Source organism: Echiichthys vipera (assembly GCF_963691815.1).
Source record: "Echiichthys vipera genome assembly, chromosome: 1".
NCBI classification, from domain to species: domain Eukaryota; kingdom Metazoa; phylum Chordata; class Actinopteri; order Perciformes; family Trachinidae; genus Echiichthys; species Echiichthys vipera.
Genome location: NC_139826.1, coordinates 19,172,790 through 19,193,840, shown reverse-complemented (window position 1 = coordinate 19,193,840; position 21,051 = coordinate 19,172,790). Strand labels below are relative to the sequence as shown.

The 21,051-nt window shown below is 40.7% G+C and overlaps 1 protein-coding gene across 2 annotated transcripts in view; it reads left to right on the top strand.

Moving 5' to 3' along the window:
• Window positions 1–21,051, top strand: part of smyd3 (SET and MYND domain containing 3) — a gene marked incomplete at its 5' end in the record, with an annotated part of 78,721 nt that overhangs the window by 46,698 nt on the left and 10,972 nt on the right. For both annotated transcript variants that reach the window (XM_083912678.1, XM_083912679.1), the window contains 3 exons: window positions 14,021–14,088; window positions 18,388–18,490; window positions 19,467–19,577. In XM_083912678.1, coding sequence (XP_083768804.1) covers window positions 14,021–14,088; window positions 18,388–18,490; window positions 19,467–19,577 — 282 coding nt within the window. The remainder of the gene's footprint in view (window positions 1–14,020; window positions 14,089–18,387; window positions 18,491–19,466; window positions 19,578–21,051) is intronic.

The following is a 21,051-nucleotide window of genomic DNA, read 5'->3' as shown; positions in this document are numbered from 1 at the left end:
CATTTTCACATTCACACTATTATGCTAATTCCCCTATTGCATGTGTCTATGCTAATGACACCAGCTAAATTAGCCGACTCTGTTCTGTGAAGGACACACAGATGGGTGTGTGTGAGTGTAGAGAGAGGGCTTGCAAGTATATACAAACATAATGAGCTGTCGATGGCAGGGTAGCATCACCTGTGATGACATTTCACATAAAAGTTTTTGTTTGTTATATGATTTATTTAAAAGTCACAGAATATACAATATTTGTGGTGGTTAGCACTGTTGCCTCACAGCAAGAGGGGTCCTGGTTCGAATCCGGGCTGGGGCCCTTCTGTGTGGAGTTTGCATGTTCTCCCTGTGTCTGTGTGGGTTTTCTCCGGGTTCTCTGGCTTCTTCCCAGAGTCCGAAGACATGCAGGTGTATATTTTAATTGAAGACTCTAAATTGCCTGTAGATGTGAGTGTGGATGGTCTTCTGTCTTTGTTTGTCTCTATTTGCCCTGCGATAGACTGGCGTCCTGTCCAGGGTGTACCCCGCCTCACGCCTGATGGCAGCTGCGATCAGCTTACTACAAGCCTGACTCAAAAGTGGGACATGTGATCAATCATCATTGTTTTAAATCACTCTTTGATAGATAGATGAAAATTCTACAGATGAGAACTTTGAACTACATTTACATGACAAGTAACCACTCTCGTAGACCTGCTGCACAACCTTCAGCAACACCGTTCAAACAGTTTGCTCTTACACCATATGAAGTTAAACGCTTTCCTCCCTTCCACTCTAATCTGTTGTTCGGATCATGTGTCAGATTCCAAGTTACCTCTTTGCTTTGACTTGTGTAGTAAAGTAAGATCATGGCAGGTTTCATGTAATACCACAGTAGAAAACTGTCAGAACAGACCATAGCTAAGTGCTCATTGATGTCTCCCCCTCTGATTCCCTGAGTGTGAAGATGGCTCAGAGGGTAGTGCTGCCATATTTATTCAGCTTAACTGTAGCCTGAACTAGAATATGATGCTAGATTAAATATATTTTCGGAAAAAACACAAGGATTGTAAAGACATGCTAAGCATGTAGGTAATACATGAGAGGCCATTTTTGTATGTATTCATAGGGGAAGCAAATAAGAGAAAGAGAAAAATCAACAATGCAGTAAATCCAATACATTTTTGTCAAACATGTTTTTTTGGTTATTGTCATCCATGTCTATACTCAGAAAACTCCAACGCTCATCTATCTCTCTCTCTCTCTCTCTCTCTGTCTCTCTCTCTCTCTCTCTCTCTCTCTCTCTCTCTCTCCCTCTCCCTCTCTCTTTCTTAAACACAGCTTTAATGGGTATTGTGTCATTATTAGGATGAGTATTGATTAAACACTATCTGTGCCATAAAAACACCATTATCATTACACCATGGTCTGCTCAAAGCATGCAGAAACACACATGTAGTGTATAAGTGCACAAGCTTTTCTGGGTATGATCGTAATGTGTGAGCATTGAGACGTGCCTGAGCAAAAAAAACACACACACACAGACACACACACACACACACACACACACACACACACACACCCTAAGATAATTGGATGAAGCATTTGACCTATAACCTGACGGCCATCCTGGACATGGAGATAATTGTAATTTTACAACTTCAGGGAGACTGTGTGTTTGTGCGTGTGCGTGTATTTGTGCTTGAGTTAAAACCAGTGATAGAAGAGTGTGTAAAAACATTAATCAGCATGTGTGCCTCTAATGATACAGGGGTACCTAGAGAGAAGACTGTGTTAATAGACACAGGGCCATAATTCGCTCAGTAGTTAATGCTTTGCCATGTGCTAGAAGAGTCTTGAATACGTAGTTTTATCAGTACAGCCAGACTGCACATCAAGACCTTAAACAACCAATTAACGGTGAATAACACGAGCACCCCACAAAACAACAATAAAAACTACATGCACAGCTTTAAAGGTGACTATAAGAATATCTCAACACCTCTCTGACAAGTCTGACAAGTTTCTCTGTATAAAATACAAGCCTCACTTTTATTGTGCTCAGCCCGTTTACATTTATATTCAAAGCCTTAAGGGTTTTATCATAATATATTAATATCATACGTGATTCTCCATTTTTGTCTTGTGTCACAGCTAAGGGGTGTTCTGCCCGAACAGTCATCAAGTGTGGATGAAGTATGAAAGTTATAGATACATTCCAATTTAAATAGATTTTTTATTAATAAATAATAATGTTCACTATAAAATAAGCCCTCCTGGGCTGGCTTACTGCACATACAGAGGCGGTTGCTTATGCAGTTGGTTATTTTATCATGGCTTGATTTGAGCTACCTGTTATGAATCATTAATATATCACTCTGGGGGGTACAGTATCATAAACACAAACCAGCAAACTGTAGTTGCTATGGAGATGCTCTCTGGACATCTCTCCTGCCTGCCAATGCAAATAAGGTCTGCTCTGAACAAAAGCCAAAACTTGAAAGGGATGCATGTTGTTATTTTAAAACAAACAGGAGGCCTGTTATATTTGACTGTACTGATACAATTATACAGCAAGATTCAACGACAACCTTCAGCAGCAGTGAATGTAAAGTTGTCGGGATAAAATTCCAGTGGTCAAAAATGCCCAGAAGTTGAAATTTAATTGGGATGAGATCATCAGTTGCTCAAGCGCCCCACAAACCTGAATATGATAAGTGGTTCTGAATACTGAATCATTAGTTACTTGGCAACCACCAGAGTGCCAACATGTTTGCCCCCCAAAAACGTGTCCAAACTCACTATTTGTATGCCTCGGGGCTTGCTCTGTTAAACATACAGCCGATGGCTCTATCCCAGTGCACTGCTGACATCTCTCTCTCAGAGTCTCTCTCTCTGAGTCTCCTGGGGGCAATGTCAATCAAACATCCTACAGTAACACCACTGATAGCCCTACCTGTACCAACGGCAACAGAAGGAAACTGAATGAGGGACATGGTGGGACATAAATGAAACATAAATTAGTTTTAGATTTACAAAAACATATTGCAGAATATTGCGTGGTCTCTCCACCGTATTATATTAAACCAACATGAACACGTTTTTGTTAGAATACATTCATATGCTTTAATTTTTTTCATAAAACACATGATTTTTGTCATACTGTTTGCCTGCATGTGTCTGTATTCATCCTCTCACTTCCTTTTAGCGCTTGTTTTAAGCCTCCCACCCCCACCCCTGCTCTGATTAGTCAGTGTTTTGGATCTTCCGCATCTGCACTCACTGCATCTTTGCACAGTCATTACAGCCGGGGAATGACTTACAGAACAAATTAATACTTTATTCTTAAATACTGTTATTTTTTAATTGTTCATACATTTATAGAATATCTGCTGTGGCTATACCACTGTTGTTTGTTTGTTTTTTAAAATAACCATGGCACTTCAACAAAACTCTTAATTTGAGAACAGTAACCATTGTGTCAGAAGAAAATATTTAAACAATGTTTTCTTAGGGCTCTAGGATTTAAAAATGAATAGGAAGCGTAGATGCCCTTGCTTTGAATGACTTCAGCACTTCTGCCCCCACAGGACATCACTAGTTTCTCACACTGCTCTGATTTGATCTTGGTCCGTTCTTTTTGCAATCTCTTCCACAGTTCAGTAACTGTAGTGGGTTTCATACTCTATTGCTAAGGATTTTTTAAAGTTACAGTTTCTGAATACTGGCTGTGTGTATTTCTGTTATTAGAGCATGCTGATACTTTCACAGAATTTATCTAGCACCTCAACCTGCTTAATAGTCACAAAAGACATGGACATTTCACTTTTTACAACATCAGACCCTTTAATTTAAAATCCAGTTATTATACAAATGCTTCATGGGAGCACAATCTAAAACCAAAAGCAGAGGTGAGTATATTTAACAGTACATAAGTGAATAACATTCAAATGCTGAGATGATGGGTGACATTTATATATGATCAGAATATTGTGATTGCCTTTGTGTTCACCCAGGGTTAAGGATGAAAGGGATGTTCTATTTGTGACATGAAAGTTATGGGTGCTCCAAATGCACAGAGGAAAAAAACCTTTTCAGAGCTTCTGCCTTCAGAGTGGAAGGAGGAATAGCTTTTCCCCTGGGAAACACCCTTTGATTCAGACTATGGCAGAGCAGTCATGCAGTAAAAACCGATTTCCTATCAAGAATACTGCTCTGAGAACAATAACCTGCTCTTTTTATCTGTCCTCCCTATGCTACTGATTTAACCTGCGGCCAAGACTGTCTGCTCAGCAGAACTTTGCTCTTTTCATGTTTTCTTAATTTCTTGCTTTCTTGCTTCACTTGTTTCTCTCGTTATTTCTTTTCTTGTTGCTATGCAGAAAATCAGTAAAGAGCGATGGAGTGGAAAGAAACAGAAACTACATCGACCTCTCTGGTCATGTCTGCACATAGGCAGCTGTAATACTGGATGTGCTGCAGCTGTAGGCCATACTCGGCTAAGGTTTACTGTATAAACACTGCTATCTCTGCATGTGCTTAAGATTGCATGTGTAGCATGCATGTTGCAGTGAATATTAGTGTTTGGTGATAACCTGTTCACCATGTTCACAATCTGGCCTTTATGGTGCAGCTTAGGAATGTGTTTACAGTTTTAAAACAAACACGCGCGAACACACACGCAGGCATGCACAGGCTGTGCTGCACTATATATTAATGCAAAACATTACAGCTGGTGGAAAAAATGTGTGTGCGTGCGTGCGTGCACATGGATGCAGCAGCTTTGGAGCTTATTAGCTGAAAATGTGCCAACTTGACAAAAACACATGTCGACTTTCTTTTCTTATTTCTCGCAGAGATGATTGGGTATCAGCATTGAAATGAGTCATTAGTGTGCGAGAGGCAATCTTGTGTTCGATCACACACACCCTTATGTGTGTGTGTGTGTGGGCATGAGAAATTACTTCTGTGTGCATGCACCACATAGTATTTTCACACACATAAATGCAGTTTACGGTGTGTGTATATTACTGTGTTGACTCACTAAGTTGCTTTTTCATACCAGGACTCACACACACACAGGTGAACCACACTACTGTTCTAGTGTGTTGTTGGTCATCTACACAGATTCATGTAAACTCAGAACTGAAAAACATATTAACATGGAGCATCGCAGTAACAGTCCACTAGGAACCCAGTGGGTCTGTGTTGTCGTCACTGTTTGGTTGCCCATCATAGTAATTTCCCAAAGTCTTGGTGTATTCCCTAAAAGACTTCAGTCTGCAACTTGTTGGCTTCGGGGTCACGCTATTTAATGTGGTTTCTTTTAACTGTTTATGCTTCTGTGGCCTTCCACTCAATGTTTTCCCAGGGTGCACCTCTCTAATTCAGCCTGCCTGCTCTCGTTCACGCTCAGCAACTTCACTAACAAGTTTAAACACATTTCTGTTCCACTCTCCTCCTGCCTCCGTACCTCAATCTTTTGTCTTTTGCCCTGTCCCACCTCCCTCCATCCCTCTATCCGTCATACCCTCCTGCTGCTTCGTAACTCTCTCCTTACACCTGTGTCTTCTCATCTCTTCCTAAGCTTTCTTCTCTACACCTCCCCTGATCCTGTCTTTCTCTCACACTCCCCCCCCCTATCCCCTCCTGAGGCAGTTTGGCTGTTTTACGCTTGTTTAAATAGAGATGGACTCTTGAAGTGTGTGTGCGTGTGCTTTTGTTGAGAAAGTTAGGGGAGCAATGGACAAACATTTCAAGAATAGAAAAAGTTGTGAGTACATTTGAAAAAAGATCAGAAGGGACCCTTGTGTTGTCCTTTTTACCAAATAGACAATAAAAATGCTTCAGTATCGCAAGGATGCCCTCTCCTCTGCTCTGGTGACTCTCCCTTTTTTCTGTTCTTAGATTGGCAAGTCATAGGTTTTGGAAGGTGACTTTCATTCGTCTAATTTGCAGGTCACTTAAATTGAAGAGTAATAACTTGACATGCATGTCTAAGTCTTGAGGTGGGAAGACAGTTACAGGGTTGGAACAAGGCGGAAGGGGAATTCATTCATCTTCAACCCCTTGTCCCTGTCGGGGTCGCGGGAGGCTTGAGCCGATCCCAGCTGACATCGGGCGTGAGGCGGGGTACACCCTGGACAGGACGCCAGTCTATCACAGGGAACATAGAGATGAACAGAGACAGACAACCACTTACACCTACGGGCAATTTAACACCTGCATGTCTTTTGGACTGTGGGAGGAAACCGGAGAACCCGGAGAAAACCCACGCAGACACGGGGAGAACATGCAAACTCCACACAGAAAGGCCCCCAGACGGGGCGAAAACCGAGAACCTTCTCGCTGTGAGGCGACAGTGCTAACCACTACACCACCGTGTCCCTCTGCGGAAGGGGAATGTGAAGAATAATTCAAATTGTGTTGTGGGGAAGTTAGACAAAAAAAGTGTTGTTTTGGGCATTGCATATCTTTTATTAGTGAGTCAACAATAGAGAGATGACATCAAATGAGGAGAGAGAGAGAGAGATGGGCAATGATATGCCACATAGGTGCGCAGCCTTGCAGTGAACCAGGGACTTTACGCTTCATTGTCAATGGTTTAACCACTACGACACCCAAATAAATCTTGCTTTAGCTTAAGATAGACAGTTTAATATTGAGCTGCACCATAAATGCACAACCTGGATGATATTCAAAAGAAATGCATCAACCTACAGTAATGCACATAGCTACAGGTGTCGGGCAGGGCACTGGGATGAAAAAAGGGTGAACTGTCTAGTCAGCAGTAGAGTTGGACACTGATTTAGTTTGTCCTTCAGATGGTACTGAGGCTCATGCTCAGACCTCTGGATATAAAATAATGTTGGGGATTTTAACTGCAGCTCCTGACAGGCTCTTTCTGCCTGCAGCATCACACATCCAACAGCCTTTCAACCCACACATGGTGCACACAGGACAGTTAGCTGACAACCCTGCAGGGTCATCTCATCAGCACATAACCTCTGTCACCTAGAGACGAACCAGGCTAAACAGCAGTGAGGCAGCCTCCATTCAGTTAAGGGAGAAGGTGGAGAAGGGAAGTTAACAATTCATTCAGTGTGTCCAGCAGCAGCTGGTTGAGAGACACATCCATCCACACTGCCGCTCCGTAGCACCCATGGACTGTACAACCCAACAACCCAACACTGATCAAGACATTTTCAGGCGACCACAGTGTTAAAATGAACACACTGTGAGAGGGTACTTCAATGTACACAGTGCTGTGTATATGTATCGCTAAGCCGCTGTCCTGTCACTGGCACGGCGACCTGTCAATCACAAGGATGCCACGCCCCAAAGAATCCCCTGCTTTATCATTTTTTTTTGCTCTTAATGGGACCACAAACGTTTTAGGAAAATGTTTACTGAGGTAATAACTGAAGTGAGAAGTTGGCTCATTTTCAAATTGACTTATCTACAAACTGACCAGTACCAACTGCAACCAATGGAGTCCCTCTGTTGGAAATAGACAGTAAAAGAATGAGTGGCCATTTTTATTGTAGCTTTCTTCAAATGTGAGAAAATTCAGAAACATACCAAAGCAAATATGATAGTCTATAGTGGCACCTCTTGATCTTTGTCACTATGAAATATGGATAAAATGCATACCTGCACTAGATTAACAGCGGAGACGAAATGAGGATAAATGTGATTTAAATAAAAACTTGCCCATCCATCACCACCGAGACAAGACAAGAAAAACACTGAGACGGGTAAACTAACCTGTGTGCTCGCAGTAAACTCAAGTCAGCTGCACAGGACTGTGCTGTGGATGTCTGTGCACAAATTAAGTATTCAGCAAGGGAGGGGCAGATCAAAATGATTTCAGTGACATTTTGCAAACATATACGGGTGGCACATCTCTAAGCTTGGGGCGGTGGGGAGCGGGAGGTCCTGTCATCTCATATTGGAGGTATCGGATTGGTTTTCTTTGTCCTGTCATGTCAGTTCAAAAAACTTGTGACTGGATGGTTTATGTCTTTAATGTTGTTGGAATCGGTTCAATTACTGTCAGTCTGGGAAAAACTACAAAGGCCATCAGACACAATCAAAGGCTCCATCTGTGCGTGTGTGCGTGTGTGCGTCTGTGTGTGTATGTGTGCAATATTATGACTTTGATAAAGTATTTATGACCTAACCATGGTTCTTTCATCTCTCAAAAGACAGTCAGACAAGAATGACAGAATTACTGAGGAAATCTTAACCAAAAAAAAACCTTAAGCATGATTTACATACACACATGCAATGTTTCATGCACGTACACACAGTAAAACTTTGCTTCAATCATTATTAATATATCTGCACCATTTTAGTTTGTGATACTGTCACTCCAATTTGCCCAAATTTCCAAAAAGTACACAGTACTAGTGAATATTGGACTTACATCAAGGGGTCAGAAACATGACTTCAGATGAACGCAGAGTGACAGATTTTTAATGAAACAGTCAAGTGTGTACAACCTCAACAGCTGGTGTTGTATGATAAAGAGTGGTGGACACAGTTACACTGCACATTGCAGTCTTGCAGTCTGTCCATCAGTAATTTGTTTTTCATTATCTTTTTATGAAGTGTAGTCTGTTCCAACATGTCCTCTAAACTGGCACAAATCACTGTTGAAAAATGAATCCATTGTGTGATGTGGCTTGATGTTGAAGTTACAGAATTAACAGATTAATTACAGAGATGACATCCAATTAACTGAAATATTGTAAAATAATGTACTAAAGAACTGAAGCTACAGCTATTTGGTGTTTGTTACCCTAAACCTGACGGGAGTGTTTTCAGGACTGACAGTATGAAGTCCAAAATGTGTTTTCAGTGTATAAAAGTGACATTTTTTTTTGTTTATTTTTTTTAGCCCCTCCAGAAGATGACATTTTAGAGACAGGATGTTTCTTATCATTGTTTCTCCATTTTCCACATCACAGGCTGCTCACCACACCATTCACTCATTCGCTTGTCTTTGCCTCTGTTCCTCTATCTCACATTCATCATTTCTACACATTTCACCCAAATCTAATCAGCAGAAATATTCAGTGTGACAGGCAGAAAAATAAATGAGCAAACAAATGAATGAATGTGGAGACTGACATTTTCTGCACCATCTTGAAGAAAACCCTTTCAGACAAAATACTTGCTTTGCTATCTTCTGTACAGATTCAGTAATTGTGTAATCCTCCACAGCGGGCGTGGCTGTATCTGAATCATATCTGGCCTGTAATTCCCATTAAAAACCCACTGCTGAGAATTTCTGCTTTATTTGCTGAAGAGCTCCTTTCATTTTATTTTGTGGAATACAATTCATTCACTCAAGATGGATAGAAAGTGTCTCTCCAGTCACTATCACATGTCTTTTTCCACCTGAGTGTCACCTCATCTGAACCTACACTCACAGCTGTGGAGGGCTCTCTTTATTAATAGGGAGGTTATAAATAAACTGCTAAACTGTGGGAGACTCTTAACGTCTCTCATCATAAGTAGAAAACAGCCGTCACCATGGTTACTGATGGATGATATGTCCGCCCAGCTGTGGTGTTATATTATGTGCAGTTTCTCTGAAAATGCATAACACCTCCAAAGCACTGAGCTTTAACTTCAGAAGAAAACCATTTTGAGCTCTTTTTTTTTTTTAAAGATAGATAAAAAGGAACAGATACCTTTATGAACAAATTGATACTCTTTTTTTCAAAATGACATGATTACCATTGATTGTTTATCAATTAATCTGACCATCATTTTCTCTGTTAATCGTTTAGTTTAAACATTGTGAAAATTCAAATTTGAATTGTTCATTTGACTGTTTTGTCCAAATAACTGTCAAAAAGATATTTGGTTTACTAATCACTATCATAAAAGACCCCAAAAACCGTAAATATTCCAAAATAGAACCATCAATGACCTTTTGCTTAAAAAATACTTAAACAACCACTGATATAGATTGTTACGGATTAATTTTCTGTCGATCACTAATTCATTTATCAGTTAAGCTGTAGTCTAAAGCCACCCTAATCTGGGTCACAAGATGTACAGCACTGGGATCAAGCCTGACATCCGGCGCATGAGAGGGCCACATTCGCAATCTCTGCTATCTATTTTGCAAGGAAACTGTTGCCTTAGCTCCGCCTAAAATGGCTGTGATTGGTTTAAAGAAATAGAAACATGCAAGAACATTTTTTTTCTATGCCAGACTGATGAGCTGGTGTAGTCAGACCATACTCCACAGCACTATGCAGATGGATCTGGCAATGCATCCTAAACATCAATGTAAGGACAAAGTAGCAAAGCTCCTTGTCTGAAGAAACAATAAGACTTACATGTAACTGTCATTTAGTTTTCTCCTTGGACCAGCAGTGACGCTTCTTTTTAGAGGTAGTGACACCATCTGCGAAGGATCAGGATCTTAGTCTGCTGATGTGAGCTGTTCTGCATCTGTAGAAACATTTAGATAATGTGTAATGCTTTCATCCAGACAGGCCTGCTTATATACCTGCGTGGGTATTGTTGAAAAAAATACGATACCAGTACCAGTACCCTTAAAGTGAAGCTGATCTCCTTATTCAATACTTTTTTTTCTACTTCATTGGATACCCATTATGTAAATGGATTCATCTCAGCACGCTGAACTCTGTCAAATATACAACGCTCGACTTCACCACACCACGTCACATTCAATCGAACAGCGCCTGCGATGAGTGTCTGCGAGCAAACCCTTACAAATAATCTTTTTTTCTAGATCTTCTAGAGGTTTTGTTTGTGACTGGAGAAGTTTCGATACAACACTTGGTGCGGGGATATTTCCGTATTGAGTATCGATACCCAGCCCGCTGTCTGTGTGTGTTTATTTGGGATGCAAAAGGCATCCACCAGCCGGCTCTGCAGATGTAGATGTTCTGCTAGATTGATTCTCATCCCCTGAGAGAGAGAGTTGGTGTTTGTGTCTGTGTGTGACAGAGAGAGATCTGTGCCCAGCTGAGTGCCCTGCCACTGTTTGTTTAAATTTCCTCTACACTCTATATACCTCCTCCCAAAACCATCCTTTCTGTTGTTTCTGCACGGCGGTCCCTTCATCCCTGCTGTCACTATTAACCACTGCTGACTTTTTCTAATAAGTTGAAAACACAACTTCTTCAAAACCAAGGTGGTACGTTAAAATTGCTAGTTTTGTATGACCAACAGTCCAGAACTTAAAGATATTAAGTTTACTCACAAGACAAAGAAAAGCAAGCTGGAACTGAGGAACGTCCAGCATTTTTGTTTGAAAACTTACTTCAATGACAAACGACTGATCAATTATTTATTTTAGCTATAACTTATTGATGAGAGGAAAGCAATCAGCTTTAGTCGTCGACAGTTTTGGGCCACAAAAAGAATGAAAGAAAATGTTCCTAAATGGGCCTCTACTCCTTTTAGCCATCCATACGTTACTGCTGTTTATGACAACTGCTGCATAAAATCACATGGAAGCACTTGAACAGTGTTATTATGTCTGGATGTATCGTAATTCATATATAACATATTGCTGCATTATATGATGTGTCTGTCTCCCCTCTTTAATTTATACTTTATGGCACCGATGATGGATGACTGAGAGAGCAACAGAATAATGTTTCCTCCTGTTGGCTTTATTATATATAAGCTGAGTAAAAGGGCTCATTTCCCATGATGCCCGGCAGTGTTTAGGGTTCAAATCTGATAATTTTGCTGAGTTCAGATTCTGGTGTGAATATCAGCAGGATAGGAACTATCTGTCTGTGGCTGTTTTAATCTTACCCTGTCCTTATCTGACAGTTTCAACACTGATGTTACAAAGGTGATAATTATTTATGTGCTTCTTCTGCCCCATACACACATACACACCGAGACCACAGACGACACACACGCACACACTTGTTTACTCGTCAGTAGTTGGCACATCAAAGACTTTTTTCTATTCTTTATTTTTAAACGTATTTGATGTTTTAGTGTGTATATTGCTGTTTTCCCTTTTATCATCTCTCTCTCTCTCTCTCTCTCTCTCTCTCTCTCTCTCTCTCTCTCTCTCTCTCTCTCTCTCTCTCTCTCTTTTAAACAACTTCTTCAAGCATTTTGTTATAAAACCATCTCTGCGGCCTCCAACTCTGTTAGTTGAAAGAAACAGACAATCTCTCTCCCTCATTTGAAATCTCTCCTGTGTCTCCTGAAAGCTCTGACTCTTCCATTCATTTGTTCCTGAAATGCGTCCTTTGAATCATGCAGAGCACCCTGGTGCATTGTGGGGGGTTTATACACATAAGTGTATCCAGTATTTAGATTTATGATCAAGTTAAACTGAATGTAAGTTTTTGCCTTGTAGTTTTAGGAGGAAAGATTTACTGTTGATTATTTTATTTTGTTTTAGAATAAAATGTTCATAAAAGTATTCATTCATTCATCTTCAACCGCTTATCCCGGGGTCGCGGGGGTGCTGGAGCCGATCCCAGCTGACATCGGGCGTGAGGCGGGGTACACCCTGGACAGGACGCCAGTCTATCACAGGACACATAGAGACGTACAGAGACAGACAACCATTCACACCTACGGGCAATTTTAGACTCATCAATTAACCTAACACATGCATGTCTTTGGACTGTGGGAGGAAACCGGAGTACCCGGATAAAACCCACGCAGACACGGGGAGAACATGCAAACTCCACACAGAAAGGCCGAGATTCTCAATATTTTTTACAAGATAGAGAATATACCAGGGGCAGCCTCACGTCTGTCTGCCCATTGGAATAGTTATAGATTTGTTAGATCTATGAACTATTATAGATTTGTAATATTAGACATTGAACTATGAAGCCTTCTGTAAGAAATAAATCAATGAATTCAGCACAGACCCAACTTTGAGAATCACTTTAGAAGCCAAGGATAACAATAGTTGGGCAGGTTGTGATAACTTTGGCTACAGTTTGTACCATTTGGTCAGTTTTATATTCCAAAAAATCAGCACCTTCTCTCCTCTAATTAGTTTGATTGAGATTGGACGGGATGGGACGGACGGACCTTGGAGCAATTTTCTTCAAATTTGTCACTAATGTCCACCAGGAGGTCACAGTTCAAGGTCACTGTGACTGCACAAAACACACTTTTGTTAAGAACTCAACATTTCACACAAGTGTCTTGATAAAATGATGAAGTGATGACATTTTATATCCAAAAGGTCTAAGGACTTCCCTATGACATCAAATGTTTCTGACCATTATTTAACGTCACAACAACACTAATCTTGAAACTGTAGTGATTGTAAAGATCTTCTGTGCTGCTGGGTTAAAGATGTGTGTGGCGCGCCCACGTTTGATAAAAAAAATACACTTCATTGTTGTTATTAAATTCCTTCAAAGTCTTCACCACATATATCATGTAAGTCTGAACAGTTTGGATGTAAACTGCAACTTGACTGTTTGGCGGAGGCAGACAACTGCAAGGTGTTAATTCAAATGTTCTACCATCTTTCATCTCTCAAACATCTGTTGTGTTGAAGGTGGTAAATTAATTTCATATATTTTCCCTTATGTCTGTCTTTTCTGTGTAGTTTTGGAGAAATACTGTCTTTCAACATTTACTCTCAAATGTTTTCACTTTCTTATTTTAACAGACCCAGAGGCAAACAAAAACATTTCGCTTTTTATAATCACACTACACATGACCGCTAATACAACATTCTGCTAACTCGGGTGATGATAAATATTACGGACATGTATTTATTTATTTTAACTTTTTCAGAAAAAAACATTTCCTGGCTCAAAAATAACTAGGTGGTAATTTCACACAATCAAATCCCTTGCATCTCAAAGCAAAAACCCTGCAGGTCATGCTTCACTCATGGTGCCACGGGGGTTTTACAGGTGTCAAAGATATGTAAAAATGTTCAGAACATATGATGACAGCTATTGTTGGTTCCCTGAGGCAATTTAATAAATCATCTCTCTCTCTCTCTCTCTCTCTTGTCTCCACTTTTTATCCTCTTTCTCTCCTTTAGGTGACATGTAATTGTTTCACCATCAGTGACGGAGAGCTGCGGGAGATTGGAGTTGGGCTATATCCTAGGTAACGTACGCACGAAGGGCAGTGGGTGAAGGGCAGTGGTGAAGCATACACGTCTGAAAAGCATCATTTATTTCAATCTAGCTCATACTGCTATGGATGGTGCTGCTCTCATTTGCACACTAAAGATGCCACAAATTTTTAACTGTAGTCATCTGCTTTACCTGCTTACTTTCAAAGCCCTCCCCTCTCGCTATTTTCCTGACAGTTCTTTGAAGGCGGAAGGGACGTCTTTTTTTTTTGAGGCGAAAACTTGAAAATGAATGTTGACAGAATATTATATCGCTGTCTGGGAAAGACGGGGGGGACGCAGAGGGAAGCAAGAACGCATGGAGAAATACATGGTTTGACTCCAACTGATATGTGATTCTTTGTCTGGCATGTGGGAGTGAAACGCAGACACACACACACACACACACACACACACACACACACAGAGCAAGGCGGTATGCTCTGTAATCCCTATATTGAGTCCTGGGTGAATGGGGTGGGATTTTGCCTGTCGTTGCACATGTTGTTAGAGCTAAAAAAGCATGCACGTGCGCGCACACACACACACACACACACACACACACACACACACACACACACACACACACACTGCAGGTATCTGAGCCAGTTTATCTGGCTGGTGTTGAGATGTCAGATGGTCACAGTGGCTTTACCAAAGCTCAGCCAAAGCGCATGTGTCTGTGTCAGTGTGTGTCTGCGATTTGTGTCGTAACTCATCCATAAATGATGGGCCCGTTTGCAGGATGGTCCCCGGCCTATTCATATTTTGGGTTGCCTAGCAACCACTGGGTTTGCTGAAGAGGGGGGGGGGGGTTACTCTGGTGAGGCTACACCTCTGTTCAGGCCATCACTTTCTTTTTCTATGTCAAAAACCCCTTCTTTCATTTGATGACTTTCTCATTCTCCTGTAGGCTTTTTCTTTCGGTATGTCTTTCTCTCTACTAATCGTCTGTTTGAAAATATGATGTAAAATCCCATCTGCTGAAGTCTTTATAGGAAGCAGAGTGATTCGCCATTGTTGTTTATATCAGCTCAGAGTAACATAGAGGCATGTGTAGCCACAGCAAAATCCTGACCGAGATGCACCGAAATAAAAAAAGGGAGACGAGCTGACAATATGATACAAACACCTGAGAGATGTTTCTTGGTGGCTGGGGACTGAACTTCACTTTTTAGGCACCAACTAAATCGCGTCCATTGTAGTCATTCAATACCTCTTTCAATATGGAAAAAGAGTAAATGTCAGTGAGCCAATAAGCATGAAGTATGCTTGTACTTAGATCTGATTATGCTGTCGATTGGCTGTTTAACATTACAAAAAGTATCGTTCAGGAACCAGTACCAAAGTCAAGTATTGGTATTGATATCGAACATTTTTTAAGGATTATCAGCCCTGTTCAGCTGTATCAGCCCTGACAGAGTCATGTGAGTGTCTCAACTAAGAGAGTTTTATTAGTCTGTATTTCAAAATGACATCCTCTGTGAAACTAAATCTTGGTTGTGAAAGTGGTCGTATCTAAATATACTGAATATCAGTCATAGATTGCACACAATTTAGCCTCAACTCGTTGTTCAAGTTCTGTCATTTCTGTAAGTACCTTGTAAAAGCTTTTCACTACTTTCCGTTTTAAGCTTTAGTGCCATTAAATTGATGTCTTTGAATCACTTGTGCACAAGAATGACACAAAGAGAATCTCTTTCTCAAAGTAAAGATGCACGAAACAGTGACAAAGAGAAGAAAGTATTTCATTAAATATCCTCTGTGATTGGTCTTCTACTGTCTCTACTTGTGTGATATTTGGCTCTATTCTTCAGTGTTCAGCAACAGTTAGTTTCTGTTAGTGTGAGCAGATATGGCTAATGGGAGATGCAGTTTAGTTAATTAATCTAATTAGTATGCTAATGAACTGCTCTCCATCAGATAAAAGCATCGTTTGGAGTGCTTGATTTCTAGTTGATATTCAACCTGCAACTTCTCCACTGCAGAACAAAGCCAGGGGGTTGCTGATGGTTTTACAAAGGCTCAACCAACGCACACGCACACGCACAGACACACCCACACACACACACACACACACACACACACACACACACACACAAACACACACACACACACACACACATACTCTCATTGTTTTGCTCTATGAATATGATAAACGAGAACAGCCATAATGGAGGGGGTCATAAAAACAGACAAACATCTTCAGTATTTTTTCCGGCCATGTGTGCAGTGACAGTAAATGTCTTTATGGGTCAGAGAGGTTTTAAATGACTTTAATTAAAAAAATAAATAATATCTTTTAAATCTCACCAAAGGAAAAGAGGCGCATCAATCACAGACTTTGCAATATAGTAAATCGCTGCAATTTATCAATCAATGCTTTAAGTTTTTTAATCTTTCAGTCTTTTTTTTTTTTTTTTTTACAATTCATGACACGTAGGGCACCTGTAAGACAACAATCATAAGAGTAATTCACTTTATTAGGTAAACCTAGCTAAAACTAATGCAGTCTTATGCAACGGTCTTATATAAATCCTACTTTCATGAAGGTTTTCAGAAGTGTATGATGAGTGTGATCATTTTGGAGGCTGTGGTTTTTTGTACTGTTGAACTGAGAAGTATTTTTTGTATTTTGTCTACCTGAAACATTGAGAAACATGTTTGCAGTACTACAAGTTACAACTAACACTAATTAGTTTGGGGCGCTGCACTGAATGGCAAAACAGCATTTTTTTAACCACTAATATTGTTTAAAATAACACCAAATCTCTGCAGTAGGGTCCCTACACATAAAACGAAGCACCAACAACGTAGATAGTGAACCCAGAGTTTATTAAAAAAAACAATGTTTTACAAGTTTGTTCCTTACCAGTAGGTCCATGTTGACAGGTAGTCCGAACAAGTGGATTACCGAATGACTGGTGATGCACTGCACATGTGAGTGAAAGATTAGACTAGACTACACCTTGAAGTGAAAAGAGACAGAATGGTTGGTGTTTGTGCCTTTCCCGGCTGCGGAAAAAAAAAAATGAAAGGACTGAACTCCAGTGCATTCGCTAACTACGTTGTTGGTGCTTCATTTTATGTGTAGGGACCCTAATCAGGCTACTGCGTTTTGCCTTTCAGCGCACTGCCCCGAGCCCCTTTGAGGCTAACACTGATTAGCATTTTTTGACGGACTTACACTTGCCAGACTTTAAGTCATTTTGTGACAGCAGGCATATATACCTGTGTGTATATATATGAGCCAAGAAAAGACAGAATTCAGTAAATCCTGTATACTGTATACTGGATATGTGTTATGTTCTTTTGTTTCAATTAAAAACAAACCACAATTCACATATATATCTGACATTGTCTCAAAATGCTGTTTCATTATGATTTGAGGTAATACTGGTAATATTAAACGTAAGGAAAAAAGCTCTTCATGCATTAAATCAAAGTGTTAATGAAAACAATAATAATTGGCATCAATCTTTTGATTGCAACACTGTCAGTCAGTGTGCGTGAGTATTTGAGGATTAACTGAATTTGTTTTAAATTTAGGTAATTAGTCTTGCTCTGTTGTGACAGAAGTACCCATCGTTCCTGATTTTCGTGTGTGTGTTTATTTGTGTCTGAGGAGAGAGAGAGAGAGAGAGGCAGATAGAGCGACAGAAAGAAATGAAGAGTGACATTTGTTATGACAGAAGCAGATTACTCTTTTTGTCATACAGGGAATTGTCTGGGTTGGTGTAACTTTTTGTTTGAGCATCGTTTGAGCATGCAGCCTTAACTTATATGTGCAGCCTGATTTACATTATGAGAAGCTGCCTGGTGCTATTTAACCCCCATAACAGCAGACACATGGTAACCTACAGCTGTCACAATAAACTAGCTGATAGATGGACGATGATCTTGAGGGAGATATATCACTCAGCATGTGTTTTTTTTCTCATGAATATGTTGGAACAAATGATCATTTCAGTCAACAAATGGTCTCAGTGATTTGAGAAACCCTGAACAGTTGGACATGTGGCAGTTGGTGGCTCAGCAGGATGAGGCTCTAGTTGTATTTTCTCAACCGTTATCATATGCTCTCTCTCACTTTGTGTTTGCCAGGAAGGGTTTGAAAGTTAACCATTTCATCACAGACACAATTCTCTCTCTTCCTTCATTCATCCTCTCTTCCCTCCTCACCGCTCTATCTCTTTTTCCACTCTGTCTCTTTCACATCCACTCTTCTTCCTCTCGCCCTCTGGCGCTCTCTCTCCCTCCTGCTCCTCATCATCTTGTTTGCTCTCTTCCAGTTTATCTCTGCTAAACCATGACTGTAGGCCAAACTGTGTGATGGTGTTTGTGGGAACAAAACTGAAACTCCGAGCTGTTCGGGATATCAACCTTGATGAGGAGGTACGAGCGAGAAAAAAAATACTCACACTTCATCTTCACAACATTACCAAAACGGAATATAACTCTGATTTAATCGACAGTGAAATGCCTCTACTTTTATGTTGTTCATTTCATGTTCTTTATGAGCACTATTTATTGAATGTTTTTTTTATTATCTGCTGTTGTTGATAGAGGAGCCAATGCCCAAGGCTGTTTTGACTGATACATAATCTGAAACGAAGAACCATATTTTAACATGGGCATAAAATGTTTGTTGTTATTGTGTGAATTTTATTGTATCAGTAATAATACATGCTGATGGAACAACAATAAACCCAACGTTATTGAAGTAATCCTCAAAATTGTAGCCAAGTGAAATATCACTGCAACTCAAGCCGGATGACACGTCCTAACTTGGCCGAGTCTTCCCTCATTTTTCATACTTCACCATCCCTCCTGACTATGTAATGAGATGCATGCATGCCATCTGGAAGATATACACACACACACTTACTCCTGCACAATCTCTTTCCACCATTCACAATCTATGAAATTTAGATTCCTAATTATTTATCTTCCCATACTGGACTGCATTTAACTTTGGCATGATGTATAACTACACGGCTACTGGGCCTTTCTGTGTGGAGTTTGCATGTTCTCCCCGTGTATGCGTGGGTTTTCTCCGGGTTCACCGGTTTCCTCCCACAGTCCAAAGACATGCACGTGTTAGGTTAATTGGTGTCTCTAAATAAAATTGCCCTTAGGTGTGAATGGTTGTCTGTCTCTGTACGTCTCTATGTGCCCTGTGATAGACTGGCGTCCTGTCCAGGGTGTACCCCGCCTCACGCCCGATGTCAGCTGGGATCGGCTCCAGCCCCCCCCGCGACCCCGACCCCGGGATAAGCGGTTGAAAATGAATGAATGAATGAAATGATGTATAGCCATTATAGAAGCAATACATCAAAAAGGCGAACTGAATTGTCGTCTCTGTTTTCAGCTGACTATAAGTTACATCGAGACGTTGTCATTGACTAAAGATCGACGGAGACAGCTGGAGGACCAATACCATTTTACATGCCGCTGCCAGCATTGTGACTCTGAAAACAACGTAAGACACACACAAATTACATCTGCACATTCACTCCTGATTTTATTAATAACTTTGCAATAATTTGAACGCTTGGGGTTGTTCACAATCGTCTTGGGTGGCGCTAAACAGCGGCTACAGCAATGGCTTCCTTGCAAAATAGATAGTGGAGAAAGCAGAAGGGGGGATGTCTGCTGAAATGGTGTCAGCAGCACGTTTAATCCCAATAATCTCCATCCGATGAGTATGGGTTTTTTTTTGTTTTTGGTGTCATTGGGCAAACATTCCTTAATAACCTTTAGCATATTGCAATTGAAGTATTATGAGAGTAAGCTAGACTTCTGCAACTCCTCTTGACTCTGTTGTCAGCCTTTAAATAAATCTAGCCCGTGACGGGAAACTTGGGCCAATCACAGGTCGTTTCAGAGAGAGGGAGCGTTCCTATTGGCTGTTCCACAAATGCAGATGCACATGCAAAATCTTGCAGAAAAAGTTGCTATTCAAACATTGGCAACAACTGCTTCAAAGCAACCCAGAGGAGAGCTGCATGAGGAGGGCTGTTCATTTTTTTTTTTAAATATTGGTGTGTTGTGTTTTTTTGCCTTTTCCTGAAAACTGCCTACCACAGCTTTAAAGCTCTCAGGTCACAACAACACACACTCACAATCACAAAAGTACATTTGTATGAAGTGTATTCCTAATCAAACCCTTTTTTAACTTAAAACTTTGCAAAAAACTGTTCTTGCCTGAAATGTGTAAAACATGTTACACAGGCATGTTCTCTCTCTCTCTCTCTTACACACACTTGTGCCACACTTCTGTTGGCTGTGCATCTGTGCAGAACGTGTTACAGTGTATACTCTTCCTGTCCTCTCCTTCTTTTCTCTCCTTCACTCACATTCTGTCTTATCTCGTGCTGTCCCCGTCTTCCTCTCTGTCACTATGCCACGGTCCACCTCTTCACCCCTCTCTCTTTCTCTCTGTCTCTCTCTCTCTCTCTCTCTCTCTGTCTCTGTCTCTCTCACTCTCCATCTCTGACCACCTGCTGAAAAATGAGAAATATTATCCTGTCTTTCAGCTGTAGTTTTCTTTTCCATCCATCTTAATCCAGTCAATCTACAGTCTCTCTCTCTCTCTCTCTCTCTCTCTCTCTCTCTCTCTCTCTCTCTCTCTTCCCCCCCTATATGGCCTTTCTTTCAACACAGCAGCACTCAAAAATTAGTGTGTGTGTTTGAGATAAGGTAAGAGAGAGCACTCAGTTGATTTTCTGGGACAATTGCATTCATATTATTCAACCCACCTTTGTTCTGCATGAGACACACACACACACACACACACACACACACACACACACACACACACACACACACACACACACACACACACACACACACACACACACACACACACACACTTACTTTCTGTTGCTCTCAATCTTTAGCTTTAATCTTTTTTTTTATGGTGGGCTGCTGGGTTGTGACCCAAAGTTGTCATG